Source organism: Corvus cornix, chromosome Z (genome assembly GCF_000738735.6).
Source record: "Corvus cornix cornix isolate S_Up_H32 chromosome Z, ASM73873v5, whole genome shotgun sequence".
NCBI lineage: Eukaryota > Metazoa > Chordata > Aves > Passeriformes > Corvidae > Corvus > Corvus cornix.
The window spans coordinates 38,210,853-38,230,495 of NC_046357.1; the positions used below are offsets into that span (position 1 = coordinate 38,210,853).

Sequence of the window (19,643 nt, forward strand, 5' to 3'; positions counted from 1 at the left end):
TCCATGACTAAAGGATGGAAAATGGAGTGCTGATGATAATATCAGCAGAGAGAAATGGCACAGCCTGTCCCTATTCCTATCACCAGCATTTGGGAAAAGGACCACAGTGTACAAGAGACCCACAGCCTAAGCCTACAGCAACCTAACCTGAGCACACTGCATGTAAATACACTTCATATCCATGTGTGGGGACATGAGGGAAACCTGGTGCTGGAGCAGGCTCGGAGAGTGAGTGATTCATCAGGCATCTGCTGTGACGAGGTAGGCAGCACACCCGAGGAACAGATCTCCACCAGATCCAGCTGGCACCTGCTAGAAGGCCCCTGGCCAGCGTACAAGCAGGCCCCCCATATCCTGTGCATAGAGTGGGGAAGGCTGGATTCCCCCCACAGCCCACCAGACTCACCATGCTTTGCTGCTTTCCCCACAGTTGGTGGTTGCAGGGGGGGATATTGACAGCCTCCTTTTCTAATGCCAGGTCTTCCAGAAGAGGCCACACATCCCATTAGGTGCACATGAAATGAGACTGCACGGTACCTACATTTTTTACTCTTGTCACACACTGGTCTAGCATAAGACTAAGTTTTGTCATGGTGATGCTTTATTTGGTCAGCTACCAGAGCAGGTCCCCTGCAGTCAGCATGAATTTGCTTTTTATTTTCATTTCCTCCTCAGCACTGGCTTTGCAAGAAAGGCTCAAAATGCAGCCAGCACAAGACAGGCCTGAACCAAAATACACCTTTTCCTCACAGACACAAGTTAACCAGCATCCCTTGCCTCTGCTGATACTGGTCACAAGGCAGACCAGCAGATCTGAAGGACTGCTACCTTGGCATGCCACCCGAGCTCTGGAGTGTGGCACATCTCATCACCCGAGCTTTAAAAATGCTTGGTAATAAATGAGTGCTACCCCCTATCCCCTAAAAAACTTGCCATCCAACCCTGCCTCTTGGGGAATTCTCTTTCTCTCTGCCTTACTAGTATTGCCAGGAGGGTGCCTCTCTTCCTTTCCCAGAGGGGAAAGGCATCAAAGGCAGTTTTTCATTTGGTTTTGCCCACAGCTGCCAAAGACTCGGTGATGAAGGCAGTCTGAATTTTGTGTGGGTCTTCTCCATTTTGAGCCCATTATACTGCTAATGTTGGCCCTAGCAGTACAAAGGAGTATTTTGTGAAGCTCCTGGAGGACTTCACAAACAATAGAGTAAAAATAAATAAGAAACATATTCAATACTTCTCTGTAGTACACTTGCAGCTGCTGTTAAAGACTCTTACCAAGCATTTGAATAAACAATCCATCCCATAAACCAAACCGTAAAACCTGTAACGCAGCGAGGCGCAGAAGAGGTCTGCACAGAATGTATTTGCAACTTGTTACGCTCTATCCATTCCTGTTAACTTTTTGAGCTGCGCTGAGTTACTAAACAAATAAAAAATGACAGTAAGTATGACTAAATGGGCAGAGATTAAATGTAAGAACAATGTAAGTAAATCAAACACATATGATGTGACGGATATATGAGCTAAGGAAAAAATCCGTTTAGCACACTCAGGGCCCCAGCTATAATGACACCATCTTCAGTGGGAGGATTGTTGAGCAGGAGATACACTGGAAAACCCAGGTCAAAATCTGCTTTCAGTTACTATCAGGATAAAGCAAATTATCTCTGTTAAATTCCAAGAGATTATCCTGGACTTACAGTGAAGAAACAAAGCAGAATTTGGCCAAAGAGGTGACATAAACAAAGAAGCCATCTCGTAACACTGTCTCACAGGAAAAGGTAGACAAACATTCAAATGACAGCTGTGTATTTTCCTCCTTTGATTCTAATTGGCGATTGCATTTGACCTGCCATTTGTACTTTTAAGAGCATATAATCTCTGGTTTTAAATCCTGACTGATTACTGTAAAAAAATATGTTCCATTAAGCTAAAAGCTGAGTTGAAACACTTCAGAGAGAAGTGAAATAAAAAATACGAAGCAAGACAAAACAAAGAAGGGTAAATGCTGAAAAGAGGCATTGTTAAAACAACACCCACGCAGCCATACCCTTAGAAGCAGGGGGCTCCCATGGCTGACCTCAGGGAACCAGAGGGCAACTGGGAGCACAACTGCAGAAAAAGTTTCTCTTCTCATCTCAGGGTCTCAGAAGCATCTCACCAAAAGTGTTGGTATTTCACTCACTGGAAATGATGCAACACGTATCTGCAGGCATGGGACTGCACTCCCCAGGTAACCTTACCTTTGATGGTGACGCTGAACAGAAAGGGTCACACCACATTCTGGAGTGGGTTCCAGCAGAACAGGCAACTCAGGATCACCTTACCTCTTTGAACTCCCTGAGCTGGACACAAATGAATCCTGCCACGGACAGCAGGATATGCAGCAGTATAAATTATTACCTTTTTTTGGCCATAATTAAAAAATAAAATGTGACAGAGTGGAAGTGTTTCCCCTCTGTCACAAATAATAGGTCTTAGCATTTTACCACCATATATGACCATTACACCATCTAAGTGGACCTTCTAAACTATATGGAGCATAATATTGAGCTGAATGACTTGTACGTGGCAGAAGACTGCCTCCAGAAAGAGACTGTGCCAGTCTTGATTTGAAAGTCTGAACTATCCACTTGCTTTCATGTGTAATCATTTCATTGCTAATAAAAATGCATGCCTTTGTCTCTTAATCATTAACTTGTCTGGCTTGCATCTTCCTCCCTTGATGTTTAGGGACTTTCTCTGATAGTCTGAGCAGCCTTTTAAGGTTTGGTATTAAATACATGTAATCAACACCCTTCTTGCTCTTGGTGAGGCAGAGAGACAGGAGTTCCTCCCCTCAGGAAAATATTTTCTCCAGTTCACCAGTCATTTTCATGAATTTTCTCTGGAACATTTTTTAACAACCTTTTAAAAGAAGTTGTTTCCAGTTGTTTTTTCCCAACTGGAAGCCACTCTCCACAAGGTTGTGATAAAAACCTAAAATCAGCTCCCTATCTCTGCACATCCATAGACTACACTAGTCCTTTTAAGGTTGGATTTCCTAGGGGGCACAAAAATTACATAGTTATGTTGTATGCATGTGAGTGTCTCATCTTGAAGACCTCACCCAATTACAATATCACAAATGTTGTAGGTTTCAAATATGTTCCCATCTATCTCAGGAGAGAGAGTGAGGAGATTAATGGAGAGACTGAAACATGGACTCACAGATGCACAATAAAAGCCACAGCTGACAGGCATCACTGCTCACTGAACTACCAACACCGTAAGATCCTTTTGTGTTGCATGCCCACTTAAATCATCTGCTGAGTCTGCTTCTGAGGATACTGTTCAAAATTTTGCTAGTGATACACGTGGGACAGTCCTGATGAAATTTGTTGTGCCAGGACTCTGTGAAGAGAACGAGGACCTTCAAGATGCCAAGAGACCAGGCAAGGTGATATTATAAACATACTCACAGATGCATAAGAAAAAGGCAGTCACAGAAAAGACTCAACTTGTGATGTGACATGAGGTGCCACAGAAAGACGTTTTGCAAATTTCTTCATTCCTTTTTCCAATCTTTCTACTGCAATTGTGGACTGAACTATTTCTAAGACCTTGCTAGATAAAAACAGGTGTAAATGGCCAAGTGATTGTTTAGATAGTATATAAAATTTGTACAGTGCTTGCCATTCACAAAAAAGAAGTTTCTGCTGGAATCCTATAGCAGAAGGGTACAAATTCACTACAAAGAGCAAGCAGCAAATCTAAACTGATAGCCATCAGATTAAGCAATAGCAGCATGTCTACAGTTTCTACAAGCTGTTGCCAGAATAGAAATTTTGGCATATTGAGATATCTACTCTTTAATGTGGCAATAAAAGCCAACAACAATGGCTTCCTTTTTTTTTTTAACCTTTTGACCTGTCAGCCTTGCCTGGGTGCAGAAATAGGTCAGATCAGTTGTACCTTTCTGATTGTTTGATGCATTTATCCCATACAACATTTGTTACTTATTATTCGATACAAATTTTTGTGTAGTGCTATTGTTGTTTCATTTTTACCATATAGCAGCAACAATTGCTCATGTAAGGCTCATGCCCAGCTGGTAGGTGGGAACAATGTTTTCATATACGTATGTATACACATAGATATATATGCACACTTTATATATGTGTGTGTGTGTGTGCGTATCTTAATGTGCATGTGTATATATATATATATGTACACACTATTATACATACATATGTATATATAATGGTCCACAGCTGAGAATCAATTTACACCTCTTCAACACAAGTAAATTAAGCTGACAGAAAGTCTCCTCTCAGTACCTCAGGTACTCTCTTCTAAATGAAACGTGCTGGTAAAGGCTACAGAAAACTGAGTAGGGAGGATTCACCGAACAACGAGGCCAGAAAGGCGCTTGGACCTAGTCACATTACCTGTGCAAGTACAGCTTCTGAAGCACTATGAGTCTTGTTTTGTGTCTTTCAGAAAAAACCCCAGTATAATTCAAGAGCTGCAAAACAGTTATCCTTGGGTGGCCATCAGTGATTTGTCAGCTCTCTCACAGGCATTAGATCCTAAGTGGGCCTTAAGGAGACATTTAACGGCCAGGTTGAAGAGGAAGTGATCTTCCTGGAAGAACTGGAGGCATTTATGAAAGGCAAATGAGTGACTGTCACAGGAATGGCCTCATTCCCAGGCACTTACTTCCTACTTGTCTGGAGCTACATCTGGTAAATCAAATAAATCTGTGATTGCTGCAGCTTAACCTTTCAGTTGCTTTGTTTACAATTTAAATCCTCACAGGATCTATATTTAAACCCCAGAATTTCTATTTTCCTGGGTTAGAATTAGGCTTCCTTTTGTAATACAGTGCTGCACCTCCTTGGAGGGTGCCCAGATCTCTCCTACCTTCCTAGAGCAACAGGGGCACCACAGTTCTTACCCAGTGTAAACTCACTGTGCTGTAGCAGGCATGGGTCTTCTCTGTCTGAAATGCAAGTGTTTACTGTCTTTTGGGGTTAATATTTGATTCCTGGTGAGACACTTTACTTGACTCTTTTTTTCAGCAATTGATTTGGCTTAGCTGGCCAAGATCCTCTCATCTTGGCTACAGATAGCCATGATGCCATACTTGATTAGATCCTTATACTCAAATAAGCATCATGTAAGAAGAAATTCTAATAAAAATGCTATCACTGTTTTGAATGCACGAGTCTTATGAATTAAATTCACCCTTCATGGAAAAAAAATAATGAAGCCAACAGTTTATCCATATATGAACTTGACCTGAATATTAAAACTAAGGTGCACAAGACCTTTAAAGTCCTAGCAACCTAAAACTGATCTTTTACATGCTGAAACAATTGGTATATACCAGAATAGCTGAAAGCTAAATTTGGCTATTTTCAGAATAAGTAGCATATATTAATCATCTTCATTTCTCTTTCCGTGATGCTTCCAGCCTACTAAAAGCTTTTCAGCACTGTATGGTAAATCAGCTTTGAGCAGAAAACTGCCCTGGAATTTTGACAAAACTCTGCCTTTGCAGATATGTATACACTTAATTTATAAATGCCAATCACAACGCACTTCTTCCAAAAGGTTAATCATCTTACAACTCAGAGGCTATTGTGTATGAGTTGCTGTATAAAACCTGTTAGTATTATTTTATGAGGGCAAATCTGGTCTGTCTTTCATGTTTAACTGGAGACAATGATCTCATTATGAACACCCTCCTCTTAGTTCAGACCTGGAAATCCTTTCCCTTCACACTATGCTAATCTTTAGGAATCTTCTGTGCTACAGAAATAGGAGTACTTGGCAAAGGATGGGGGAATACCGTGTAGCATATCTCATATAATAGATACTTGCAGAAGGGGAAGGGCCAATAAACATACTGTCTTCTAAATATTAACTCTCTTCTGTTTTCAGAAACAGACATAGTCTGAAAAGCATCCTAGGGTGCCAGCCTGAGAAGTAGGACCTGAAAGAAACTTACATCCAGAGGCTGAGCCATATTCAAGCTTAGTGTAAATGGGTATGAAGGTGAAATTCAAAGCAGATTGCACTGGTTGTGATGTACATTTATCTGCTTTGCTTTTTCGCTTTTCATTTTAAAAGGAAAAGGAAATAATTTTATGGCTCTACATGAGGGAGTACAGAAGCATTTTACTGGTGGCCTTTCAAAAGGAGATATGAAAAGTAAATCGAGCTTTCAAGCTTGTGAAGGAATAAACCATATACTTGGCTCACAGTTGACATTCTATCCCCTTATTTAAAAGTTAAGCACATACTCAATCTTTACCTTTTGATGAGCTATCTTTCTAAAAGACAGCATAGCATCTGATCAGCCATGTTAGATGGGTAGGTCTGCAATGTTACAGCTAATTTAGCATAGAGAAAACGTCCTAGGAGCGTGACAAAACCCAGTCTTACAGATCATTTTTGAGCAAATTATTTACCCTTTTCCTAATTTTTTTTCCCAATTCCTTTTACAGTTCTATCAGGCTGCAACACACTGTGTGGCCTTCTGTGAAAAAAAATGGAATCTTATGCAATTTTACATTATGCTTTGCTTTCTTTGAGCCAATTGAAATAAACCTTCCCCTAATCACAAGGCTCAGTCTCTGCCTGCTTCTTTAACTGCAAACAGCTAAGGCTTTGCCTGAATAACCTACATGGTTATTTGCTCTTATGATTCTGTGCATACCTCCTTCTTTCCTATGGGTTTTGCCATAAGTGGCCTTTAAACACAAAGAAAAGTTAAGAGTTTAGCCATCTCTGAGGAGGACCCACAAATGACACATAAAGACACGGGACACTGCAAACAAACAAAATATAAAATCTTTTCCACCCTGCATTATTTACTGAAAAACAAACTCATTAGAAAGAAGAAAAAGAAGAAGTCTTCCTACACACTGACACAGAAAGAATGTCAGTTTGCCATCTGTCCTATGGGGACACAGAAGGGGTTGGCATTATACTGCCTGAGACACACGTGACAGGAGAGAAGATCAAAACATCAAAAAAGGTGAACAAACCTGGACAAGCAGCTATTCCCTTTTACAGACTTGCTGTCCTTCAGCATTTCTGCCTTCTTCCATGATGAGGCACTTGCTCTGCTTTTGTTTCACTGCCAGACTGCCAACCCTTTTTGTTAGGACATGCCATACACAGAGGCTTATGTCCCCATAGGGCATTTTCCCCTTGGCCCTGCTACTGTTTCAGAATTCCAGTGCTCATGATGTAATTGGCAGCATATGTATGCAAGGCACACCCAGAAAATTCATCTTTACCACTGGGCTGTGACAGATACCTCTACAGCAACCACAATGTAGTCAGAAGATTATTACATTGTACTCCCTTCAAACAAAAAGACCTGCAAGATTTCACTTTTAGGCCGACCAAATGGAGTCACAAAGGGTTGGCAAGACAGAACGTGCTGGGGATTTTTCAGGATCAAAGCCTCAGCAATTGCAAAGAAAAGATGACTTTTCTTTTGTCTTGTTATAAATGCCCTGGAAAAAAAAATCTTTCCATGTTTCCACACAAACATAGCACATGCTTAATTTTTCAAGCTTGAAAAGACCTTATTGCTTATTGCAGACCACACATCACCCTCTCTTCTGACATGATTCTTCTTTCCTGCATCCTCCAAAGGACTGATATCATAAAGTGTATGCTTATACAAAACAAATTATTTCATGTGTAAAGGCCATGAGGTTTCTATAGTTTGGGTGACTTATCATTCTTCAGGGTCTGACAACCTCCCCAAATCCTAGGGAAGGATGCAAATTAGACTGTACCATGCTCCTTGCGTTGAGCTTTGCCTAAGCGAACAGTGGTACTCCTATTTGGACATAATCTGTAAACTACACTAAACTATAGCCCAGCCAGATTTGAGAATACTAAGGGGTTTTTTAATAGCAGCAAGATGACTGCCTATTTTAATTGTCCTAATAGAAAACCCAGCCTGCCCCATGATAAAGTGAGAAAACACTTGTGACTTGTCAGTGGGAACAGGAGGATTTTCCCAGGTCATTCCTCTTGCAAAAAAAAGTCACACATTTTCTCTTCTCTCTTGGATCTGCATGTTATTTTCATGTAACATGAAAACTGACACACCTAGATAACAGACATAGCAAAGAATATAAGAAATCTCCTTTCACTCACTTGAGCTCTGGATTGTGTTATCTGCCAGCTGAAATTATGTTTCTTGACATTTCAGACAAATAAGGAGGAATTTTACATCTTCGCTAAAACAAATTTGGTGAGGGAGCAAAAGTCTCCATTATGTCCAGCTCCTTGCAACTGATCTGCACAATATGCAGCCCAGGGCCAATTGTCCTTTAGTGGATCATAGGCAATGCCTTGCCCTGTATGCCCCCATGGCTAGGGACAGCCAGGCACCAGTCACTGACTCAGCACATAGTCGGTCTGTCAAATGGAGGCACATTTAAAGTAGCAGCAGAGAGTGCCTTGGTTCCACTGCAGACAACAAACCCACAGGTCTGTTTCTTTGCAAGATTTCCTCCAGACTCTGTTTAAATAAGGCCTTTGTAAATTCTCACTAACACATATAAATCCCCTCCCACATATCAATAAAATTTTATTTTAGAGAAGGAGAAAGAACACAGATACATTGATCAAAAGTTAAGTATACAGTATGTCAGCAGCTAATGAAAAACAAGCACCTGTCCTCCTTTAGGATAACAAGAGCTTCCCACAGGGTCCAGTGTGATAACAGTCAGAGCTCCAGTACCAACAGTGACAAAACAACCACCACCAAATGGATCTTATTTTAAAGCTGTGGCCCATGACAAGGTTGAGGGCAAATTCAGTCTCTGCCAATATGTGTTCACTACCTAAAAGCATCTTGGTTTTGACTTGATAATTACGGTGTGCTGAGCCAACCAGCTGTCACTAAGGAACAGGAGCTGCGCAAATGAAGCAAAATGCTTAGAAGTTTGCTGCTGATTTTTCACACAATAATGAACCCAGTTACAGCCTTTTGAGGCATGGAACTGAAAGACAGAAAGAGAGAGGGAAAAAAAAAAAGAAGAGGAAAGGGAGAAAGAAAGAGCTTTGAACATTTTGTTCCAGTCAGTTTCCAAGAATGAGGAAAACACCAAGCGAGATTCAATCAAAGGATGCCCTCCCACAGTCACGCTGTTGCTGTAGAATTGGCCACTGGGCAGATACCCGAGACATACATTTCCCAAAGCACACAGACCCAGTCTTTGCTGAAACATGAACTCTCACTGATGGCAGCACACATACATAGCAGGGCAAACAAGAAGAACGGCAGAAATGGCTGAATGAACTTTATTCAGGATCTGACATACAATGTCAGTATAATGAATGTGACCTAAAGAAGATTGTTACACTCATAACCAGACTGAGTTGGCAGCTTTGACCAATTAGTACCAGTTCATTTTACCTTGATAGCTAGTATACACATATGATATTCTGTAAAACCTTAATAGATGTCACCATAAATCACAATCCTTTTTGTCCCCTGCACTCTTTACATTTGGAAAGTACTTTCAGCTGAATCTTCTTTAATACTAGTTGTAGACTGAAATTAATGCAAATGTAATTCTGGCAGTCTCTGCAAGACACCAAAAATGCATGAACCAGAAAAGTTCTTTTCTCACCCAGCATCTATATGACTACTGCTCTTGAAAACCAAAACTGTTTTGTTCCAACTACTGCACACCATGATATTTACAGCAACTTCAGTCTGCACAGAACTAAGGCAAGATGTAGGGGTTTTCTCCCCTTCCTCCTGAAGTTCAAGTTCTCTCCCAGAGCAACAAATACTGGTTTGCCGGCATACTCACCTACTCGGGAAACATTTTAAGCAGCAGTAACCAACACAAACGGCTGCTACATTTGTTGCACTGTAATGGCAGAGTACCCCATGGGCTTATCAGTAAAGGAAATAGTAAAAATTGCCATGATTTTTACTGTTGCCAGTGAAAATGCTGAATTCTTGTCTCAAGCTGCTCGAACTGACCGTTGCAGCCAAGGAAATGGGTGCTGATATGTCCCCGGCCCGCACTTAGCTAAAATACTGAGGTGTTGTTAAGCCAAGATGTCACCAGGGTACCTTAACAGACCACTTTACGGGCAGTGTTTATTAACTGCTGCCTCCTGCAAGACCACCACCAGCAGGAGGGCAAGTACAGACTTGCTTTTAGGAAGGCCTTGTCTGAGGTCTTGTCACACTGGAGGGATGCTTTGCCTTTTGGTAGTCCAACATCCACAAAATGGCTCTCAAGCAATTTCCAGGGGTCTGTGTTTCTAGCCTGTCCTTCAGAATTTTAATGAGGAGGAAGGGTCAGAAGCTAACATAATTATTTATAAACCAGTGTCAAGATTTGTTGAGTAGCTTTTCTAGTGTTTTCCCATGTACAGCTCTCAACTAACTTATAGACTAGTGCATTGCTTTAAACATTGCTTGTCATATTTATTCTTCCCTTCTTGTAACATTTTCTTCAGTAAGAGAATGGTAATTCAGCCACATGTTCCAAGAATATAACAGGCTCTAACTGCAAAAATAACCATTACTGATTTGTTTTTTTCTTACAGAGAAACTACAGAGAGACAACATTGTTTACTTCTGAAGACTAGATATGCACACACACACACACACACACACACACACACAGATGAAAAGGTATTTGTCATCAGCATTTTGGCAAACAACTCTTATGAGGCTTCTGTTGAGTGAATCCCTTTATGACAGTTTTCCCCACCTCAAAAATGAGGCCAGAAATGGATACCTAGCTGTTTCACAATAGTGGTGGGGATTTAAAAAAAATATTAGTTATTTTCTACTTGAATAGTGTCACAAAGCTATAAAACATAAGTTATGTATTCATCAAGATTCTTATTTGGTATATTTTGAAAACAATGGCACAAACGCCTCGCTGCCATCACTTTCTTAAGTTCAAAATCTCAAGTGGAAACTCTTCAGATATGAATTTGGCTGCAATAAATACTTCCTTGTAATTTTACTGGTTCTGGCCTCCTTTAAGTGTATTATAATGCACTCAAAAATAAAATAAATTGGTAAGAATACATTCAGGAAAAAAAAAAGATTTTAAAACAACACTGTTTCTCTTGCATTGCATTCAGAATTATCTTATATGCCATAAAAGTAATCCTCACTCACAAAATGTGAGCTGGGAAAACAAGTGGACTTCTTCCAGATTAAGTGTCACAAAGAGAAACTGCTGAAGAAAGCAAATAAGAAACCCACAGCATCCCCTAATTTAAGACACATTAAAACAAACAAACAAACAAACAAACAAGAAACAACTTGCCTTGAACAAAGGAAAATGTGAGGTCTGCTGCTAGCTGTGTCCTAATTCTTTGCTTATTCCAGTCTGAATGTTGTTAGTTTACAGTATTGTATGTACTATCCTCCATAAAAATAAACAGGCCCTCAGGGATTAACATACCCCAACCAGCACTTCAAAACTACTTGCAGTAGCTCTCTTTCCACACCTTCATAGATGTAAACAAATATTTCTGAACAGGAGCTGCTGGTATCATCTGCCTTTGTATTGTGCCAAGTAGGCTTTTGAAGTGCCAATTGTTGTGGAAACTGAGGAAAATGGTAAATTGCATCCTAACGAGAGCTATTCTAGCTAAGCATCAGAACAACATCAGTAGGAAAAATCTCTTCTCAATAGTATTTTAAAAGGTATTTTTCCCCATAATTTACCAAGTTGAAAGCTAGGACAGTAGCTAGGAGCAACCAGTTTGAAAAACCTGCATTATCCTTGCTACTGTCCAAAAAGAACTGTGCTTTCACATATAGACTTTGCTGGAAGCCCTAGATAAGCACAGCTGTGACAAATCCTGCTCCAGTACAACGTTTTTAGTTCAAGTCCAGCTCTGCAGGATTCTGACATAACTTTCCCAAATCTGTGACAGACTTGTCACTGACAATGAGGGGAACTTGAAACAAACAGTCTCACAGAAATGAGGGATATCTTACCACAGAAATACCTCAGAAATTTGACGGGTTGTGAATGTGAATGAAAAAACAGTATACACAAAGAAAATGTGCTACATGCTGCAGCTCTCCACCCAGTAATTCATATCTGCAGGTATACAGGAGAGGAGGATGATCCACGTTGTGGAATTTATTGAGAAGGAACACAGTGGAGAGATAAAATATGGGCAGGGTACAGCATGAACTCTAAAAAATAGAAAGAAAAGGAAGATGACTAAACTGCTCCAGTTCAAAAGAAAGGGGGTCTCCAGACCTCAGCTGATCAGTAGTGCTAAACAGATATCCCCATTTTCTCACTTCAGCATTTTAGGTCCTGCTAATTCATGTTTCTTCATTCTTAACAGTGTTTTGCAGCTGCTCAGGAAGATAAACATCTATCCTGCAAAGAATTCCCGTAGAGATTTTAGGCAACATTTTACATAAATACTATGCCTAGTACAGAAAGAATTTGTCCATATCCAAACTGACACAAGCCACTTATTTCTGCACAGTGATTTTTTTTTTCTGTTGTTACACTAGACAAGTCATATTTGGGATATGTTTAGGAAAAAAGACAGAAACTTTTGCTAGCTTCTATATCACTACTTCTTAATTACTCAACTTTATTTTAATGCCACATATTGCACAGCTGCTAGCCTGTTGGAAATATTTCTGTATCCTATTTGGTTAGTTAACCTACAGTTTCAGAAGCTTGTGATCTCTTATGGAAGTTTGCAGATGTAGTTCCCTCTCCCTCCCCAGCTATAGCATGACAATGCATGCCAGAACATAAGCTCTGGCACATGCTTTGGAGACGGATGTGGAAAGGTTACACAGTTTTGCAATAAATTCATTATGATCAAGCAGCACCAGTTAAAGCAATCACTCTCCTGGCCAAAGAAATAAGTGAGGAAAAGAAAAACAAAAAAACCAGGTCTTCACTTTTCTGATGTCCTGTTGCATCAAAGCACAGGTTGCAACAAGCTGAGAAAGTGTAATGTGCTTCAACGTCTTTTTCAGTTGCTATGGTACAGTTTCTTATGGAAAATTCCTTGTTCTGCGTGATGTTTTTCCTGCCTCATTTGGGATGGCAGAACCGTTCCTTGTGTCACCTGAGAAACCGGGCTGTCAGTTTCCACCTATTGGTGAGAAAGAAACTCATCAGCAGCAGAACTCAATGGAAAATTCCTTGGTTAGAAGTTTCTGCGCTGGAGGCCAACATGACAGTGGGGAGCAAGGACGGATAGGTCAGGGGATGAGGGTGCCACACAGGAGATCTGGCTTCCACCTCAGGGTCAGACACATATTTCCTGTGTAACCTGGGGCAAAGGACTTAATCACTGGGACTCCCTGCTCATACAGGCAGGACAACCAAGCATCCTTTCCCCGTTCTTCACCCTGTGTGTGAAGCCCCAGGTCTGTAACCTGCCCACAGGACAACCAAGTAGCTCCAGGTTACAGGAGTGAGGCCGTAGCCCAAAAGCTCTTCAGGCAAGGATTATGTGCACCTGCAGAGCCCCCAGTGCTTTGCACGGTGAGGTCTTGTTTGGACCATGGGGCTCTAAAGTAATGCATGGAAATAATACTAAGTAATTTCATTATTCTCTGTTTTTAAGGAAAAATATCAACAAAGGAGGGAAAACTCCAGCTTTACTGTACAGCCAAATAGGAAAAACACTGGGCTTTTGGAGGAGATCTGCAATCTATTTTCTGCATAGATAATACTGAAAATTACCAGAAACACACTGTAAAAATGGTATTATAGCATCACACTAGTGATACGAAGCAGTCAGGGATAAGGCCTTTTCACTAGGGAATTTTCTTGTATGGACTAGTTGGAAGTAATCCGATTTTAATGTGACATTTTTCCTGCTGGAATGTTTGCCCTTCCAATCAAAAAATAATTACATTCTACCACTTTTGATTCATGACAAAAACAAAGCATGGTTGAAAAGAAAAACTAAAAAAAGCCTTAATATTTTAATGCAGTTGGATACCTGCGGTACTTCAGAATGCTGGCATTTCCATGGACTCCCTATGGTGGTGAGAAGAGCTTTTGACCTCTCTGAGGAAATGGGTTTTGAAAATAATAAATGCGTAAGTGTTTGAAAAGAGACTCCTTTAGTAATGTCTGTCATGAGAATGAAGAGAATTCAAAGTATGACAATACAAGTGCATTCCACAGGACAATTTTTCTGGTGGTGCCAATATTTAAAGCTCCATTGACTTCAGTGGAGTTTCACCCTTTAATCCAAGAAGGTTTGGACTTGTTGGATATCACTTGCAGTAACACACAACCCTTTTTGTCTTTTAGAGTCCCTTACAGACAAGTTCAACAAGAAAATTAATGGAAACAGGTGTAGGAATGAAAGAAAATATACTAATATTAATTACACATGAGTCAGGACATTCAAAATTTTGATTCCCATAGCATTAATTTCAGCATAAAGCTAGTAAAAAATTTCACTGAAAAATATTAATGATGTAAAATAAAGTTTCAAATATTTAGCAGCAGAAAAATACTGATTTTCAGTTACTTTTTTGGCTTCCTAAAACAAAGAATCAAATTTAACATTCCAAAGTGGGACAATCCTTCCCCTCCCCCATACCAGCACACACAAAACCACTCTTACCCATATTTTTAAAATATTTTCCCAAATTGAAATATTTTCAAAAAAAGTATTTCATTTAAGAATACCAACTTATTTAAATTTCAATGAAGATTTTTATCTGTTTCAACAGTTCAAGTTGAAACTTGAGACAAAACTGAACCAAGTGCCCTCTGCTTTCTCTTATACTTTAAAGCAGCAAGTAATTTTTAAATGCTGAAATCTCCCATGGGAGGAAAATTCTATTTTTGAACAGCTTTACTTCTGTGCATTTAAAATCTCAGCTACTACCCTGTAAATCTGGAGGGTGAGAAGTTATACTGAAGATGGAATAATTCAGTAAAGGCTGCATTATTCTGGCTGTACAGGGTGATTGGTAAAGGCAGCAGGACCTTCCTCTCACTTTGCATTATGATGGAGGAACCACTCTTTCAAGGCTGCCACCAGATGAACTGGTTGCCAGCCTCACACAGAAGCCCGTACAGGATCCCTGCACACCAGCACATTGCTCCATTGATTATTTTCCTCATTCTACCAATTCTACCAATAGGAAACTTATCCAGTAAAAATCACATGCAAGTCAAAAATCTGCTAAGAATGGAAGTCAAAACTCATTTCTAAGCACAACAAGGTTCTAAGCTAGATCAAATTAAGTTATGGAAGTTTGAACCAAAATCCAAGACTTGAATACATCTTACTTTTGACAAACTTTATATTCTGATCTGAATTCTGCGAGTTAAAAGCAATTGCTCTGAAAATCACTCCCAGACTGAACTAAGTGATAAAAATGAAGTCTGCATTTTAACTCCTATGTTACTTCAAAGACTTGTCTATGTACCAATCCTTTAGAATAGCAAAAGTTTTGCACGCAACAGTATTTTTGTGTTACAATCCAGCATTTGGATTATGATGGGCCTTCTCATCTTCAGTAAGGATGGTGCTGCTATATCAATATTCCAAATAAAAGAAAATCTGAAGAATATTCCTCTGCTTCTCAGCAGCCAGTGTAAATTAAGATAACCCTTAAATACCCTGACCCTTTGATAATCACAAGCACTGCTGTTACATTTCCCTTCTCCCAGCATCTTAATAATCTTCCTCCTTGTATGTCCAGCAGCACAAGTAGCAGCTGGGGTCCGGAAGAGGGGGGCACAGACTGATACAGAAATAAACAGTGACCTAAAAGAGGTTTTTGTTCTTCCTCTTGTACTCTATGGATCCTTTCACACTCCCCAAAGATCTGAGACATTTTATAATTCTCACCATAATGCAATGCCATCAGGTATTCAAGAAGACTTCCCTACTGAACATCTAGAGAAGCAATAAACACCAGTTTAAAAACTATAGAACCAAATCAACAAATGGTTAAAGCCACAGGTTACAAGGCCCTGCCACACCAACCTCCAGTTCTCTTCACTAGGGTGAAATAGGAGTGTGGGTAAAATTCCCTTCTCAACCCAACCAGCCTAGTCAGCTGTCAGGATGAAACATAGGAAAATTGGAAAACTTAATGAACACCGTGGCCTAGTGAAAGGCAATTAGAAACTCCTTAATCAAACACTGCCACATTTAACAAGTCAGGTAATGTAGGAAAAGCAAAGCCTACTTGCCTAAATCCTTTTGCTTTCTGAATCCTAATCCTGAAGCCAGGTAGAACAAGGTACCAGAGAACAAGGTAGGTAGAGATTTTAATTGCTTTATGTTTGGAGAAGTACAGCTGCAAAACCTTGGCTTCATCTGAGTAAATTGCCAACAGGCCTACCCTTTTGTCTTGCTTGTCTTTTATTTCCTTTTCCCTCCCCCATTCTCTCCTTCCTTTTCTTTGTTTGGAAGAGGGAGATCTGTACACTTTGCTGTCTCCCAGAGTGCCACTTCTTACCGGAGCCCTCTTTGGTCTTTGCTTGGGTCCAAGTCATAGGCTTTTGTATTTTCCTATCCCTTTTGTCTGAGCATGATTTATATGTGCTGCATCTTTGTGATGTTGGTTTGGCTTTGTCCAGACTAATTAGTTTTCTTAGTAATTGTTTCTCGCAGTTTATATTTATGACACCAGGCTCACCCTTAACATGCTTCCTGGCTTAAACATCACCTAAAGATAAGAATTTTTCTCCATGTTTGCAACATGGGCATTATTCCCTGTAGCAAAGTCTAAGGATATACAATGTGTTCTGCTCATACAGAGTAGCTGCCTGTTAAAGGTAATGAGCAAAATGTTAAAGAGTTCACATTGACTTTCCTTTGTTCCATAATCTTGCTATAAAATGTAACAATATATTTCATATTTTTCCATTCATGTACAGGGTGCATTTCATAAGTCTTTACATTATTTTTCCCTGATGGTTTGCTCTACCACCTTTCATTGGGTTGAAGAGGAAGGGAGAAGAAACTATTGTGTTCTGTGAATCCAACTATCAACCTTCTGTAGATCAGACTGAGCACTAGCTGTTCAAAAGTGTGATTTTACTTACAATCATCCTACAGCTTGCACAGTTTAACAACACACAGAAAGAACCTCAGTAATTCAAGTGTATCAGAATGCAGAAATGCTTAGCTTGCACAATATTAAATGGCTCATTAATTTACTTAAAAGCAACAACTCAAAAGCTAATTCCAAATACAAAGAAAACAGTACTAGCTGGGTTTGGTTCAAATATGTTCAAATAGGCTTTGATCTATGGCCTTCTTAGACTGATTACCCAGAGACTTAATAAGCCACGCAAAACTTCAAGTCCAGCTCAGCACTGACACAGCCTTTCAGAATTTCAACCAGAAAGCAGAGTAAGGAATAATGAGCAGCTTGTGACCATGGAGGGTTTATATCCTAGTTTGTGAACCAGGATTTCCTTCCTTATTACATGAGTGTTGAGATCTAGGAAAGATTTAAATCCAGGATTGATATCTTTCCTGAGACCACATTTCCATTTAAATAATTGCTCTTCTTTCTTAAGAATGAAAACCCATCTCTTGAGAAGCTTTAGCTAATGAACAGTGTGTATTTTAACAGGTATGACTGCATATAGTATACCCTTAGAGAAACACCACAGAAAGCATAACAAAATGTTTCTTAAAAGCTTTTACAGACATCTAGATGGGGCGTGTGTCTGGTTTGATGAGGCCAAGAGCTCACTGTGGGTGGGCACAGTCCTTTCTATATGATGAAAAATAACTATTGCACACATAGGCAGAAATTCCATTCCAAAAAAAACCCAACCAACCAACCAACCAACCAAAAAAAACCCAACCTGAACAAAAAAACCCCAAAACCATAAAAAACCACAAAAACAACAACAACAATTTTTCTGTACATTTTCTCTCCCTTGTTATGAAAAACACGCAATGCTTTTCTGTGTTTTTGCCATAGAAAGTGGTCTATATATTTCTGTATACATATCCTGTCAATAAACACAAGCTGCAAAGTTGAGATGGCAAAGCTGTCTTCTGCAGGAGCAGTGAACACCTGTGTGCTTTGTTCTGTCTTGAAAACACTCTATCTTGCACTCAAAAAAAGAAACCTACCGGTGCAAAATAAATCTCTTACCAAGTTGTTTAATGTTGCCATTTACCACAGCCGTGTTTCAGATGTTGAGGCCAATCTTGAAACACACAGAGATCAGTCGGCAGGAAAGACTCATGTTGGTTAAAATAGGAAATCAATTCTGGATTTGGCCTCTAGAGGAAAGCTATCACTGCAAAGAAAAGTTGAATCTTCTCATCCTCCTCATTTCATCGAAAGTTGGACTTGATGATCTTGGACTTTTTTTCATTCTTAATGATTCTATGATTTCTGAAAGGTACGCCTTGTTTTGCACTGTGTTTATTTGGTGTGGTACAATTTCAGTGTTCTCTAAAATGCTGCCATTGAAAGAGGCAAAAAATTGTAACTTTAAAGTGCAATACAACATTGTGGTAAATGTGGGAAACCATTTCCAGGAAGGAAATAGGCTGCATGAGAACGCATAATGCAAAAGCCTTTAGCAAGTTGGGAAATAGTCATCTTCCTCTTCGGTAAAAAAGCTAAGACAAAAAGGAAATATCTTCTACAAGAAGTTCTCTGTGAACTTCTGTGACTTTGAGTCTTCAGTCTGTGCTCCCATACCACATCTTCAGGATGAGAATTGTGATTTACTGTGTTTGAAACGACACCTCACTGAAAAAATGCACCCGATGTCTCCTCTCAGGGTTGGGCACAAGGCTGAAAGGTGCTCTCCTTTAAGGCTGAGATGAGCACAGAGCTTTTGAGCTTCATATCTGATGCCTGCTGGCTGATGTGATCTGGGGCTGGCTATGGCATCTGAAGGAGTCCAACCCACTAATTCACCCTGCCCAGTAGAGGCCACAGAACTGATGTGACAGGCAGTTTACACCTGCAGTCAGCCATGGGCTGCAGAAGCTGAGGGACTGCAAACTTGCCTCTACTTGTCCTGACACAGACGGGGTGCCCTTCTCCAGGCACCTTGTGAATGCTGTGGGGGTTCAGAGCCCTCAGGGCAGAACCAAAGGCTCACCCCTGTGATTGCACTGAGTGCAGAACACTAATCATCTCTGATCTTGCTAACACCGTTTCACGTCATTACCTGCCAGGACAGATGAGCATCAGCTCTCTGCTGCAATGGTTGTGGGTGATCCGTGACCTTCTGGCCTTTTAGCTGCTTCTGATCTCTCTTCTCTGCTCTGAGCATTTCAGCATAGAAGGATATAAATATATTGCTGTTAATGTCAGGGAAGCTGCTACATACTATTCTGGGAATATCAACTTGTTTATTAGACAGGGTTAGTATCTACAAAAGGACATCAATGTGTTACTGAGCATAAGCCAATCTTTAGGTGTTAGAAGACGTGAAAGAAATACACACCTTAAGGTTATTGGATACTTATTTGGAGAAAGGATCCTAATAGGTACTGCCATTGTCAGGACTAGAAGAGTTACTACCACGATCCACTGTAGCAATCTGTCCATTCCTGAACTGAGCAGATAGAGTCCGCAAAATAAAGTGAGAATTTACTATCAGCATAAGCGGGAATGGCATTTCTGG

The 19,643-nt window shown here is 40.1% G+C and overlaps 1 protein-coding gene across 3 annotated transcripts in view; it reads right to left on the reverse strand.

Annotated features, from left to right (window-relative positions):
- NTRK2 (neurotrophic receptor tyrosine kinase 2) overlaps positions 1 to 19,643 on the reverse strand; it is a 201,032-nt gene that overhangs the window by 54,740 nt on the left and 126,649 nt on the right. Inside the window, exon 13 of one of the 3 annotated variants that reach the window (XM_039566952.1) lies at positions 9,303 to 13,140. The exons of the other annotated variants lie outside the window; for them this stretch is intronic. Coding sequence (XP_039422886.1) covers positions 13,130 to 13,140 — 11 coding nt within the window. The 3' untranslated portion in view covers positions 9,303 to 13,129. Of the gene's footprint in view, positions 1 to 9,302; positions 13,141 to 19,643 lie in introns of those variants that run through there. 3 annotated transcript variants of the gene reach the window in all.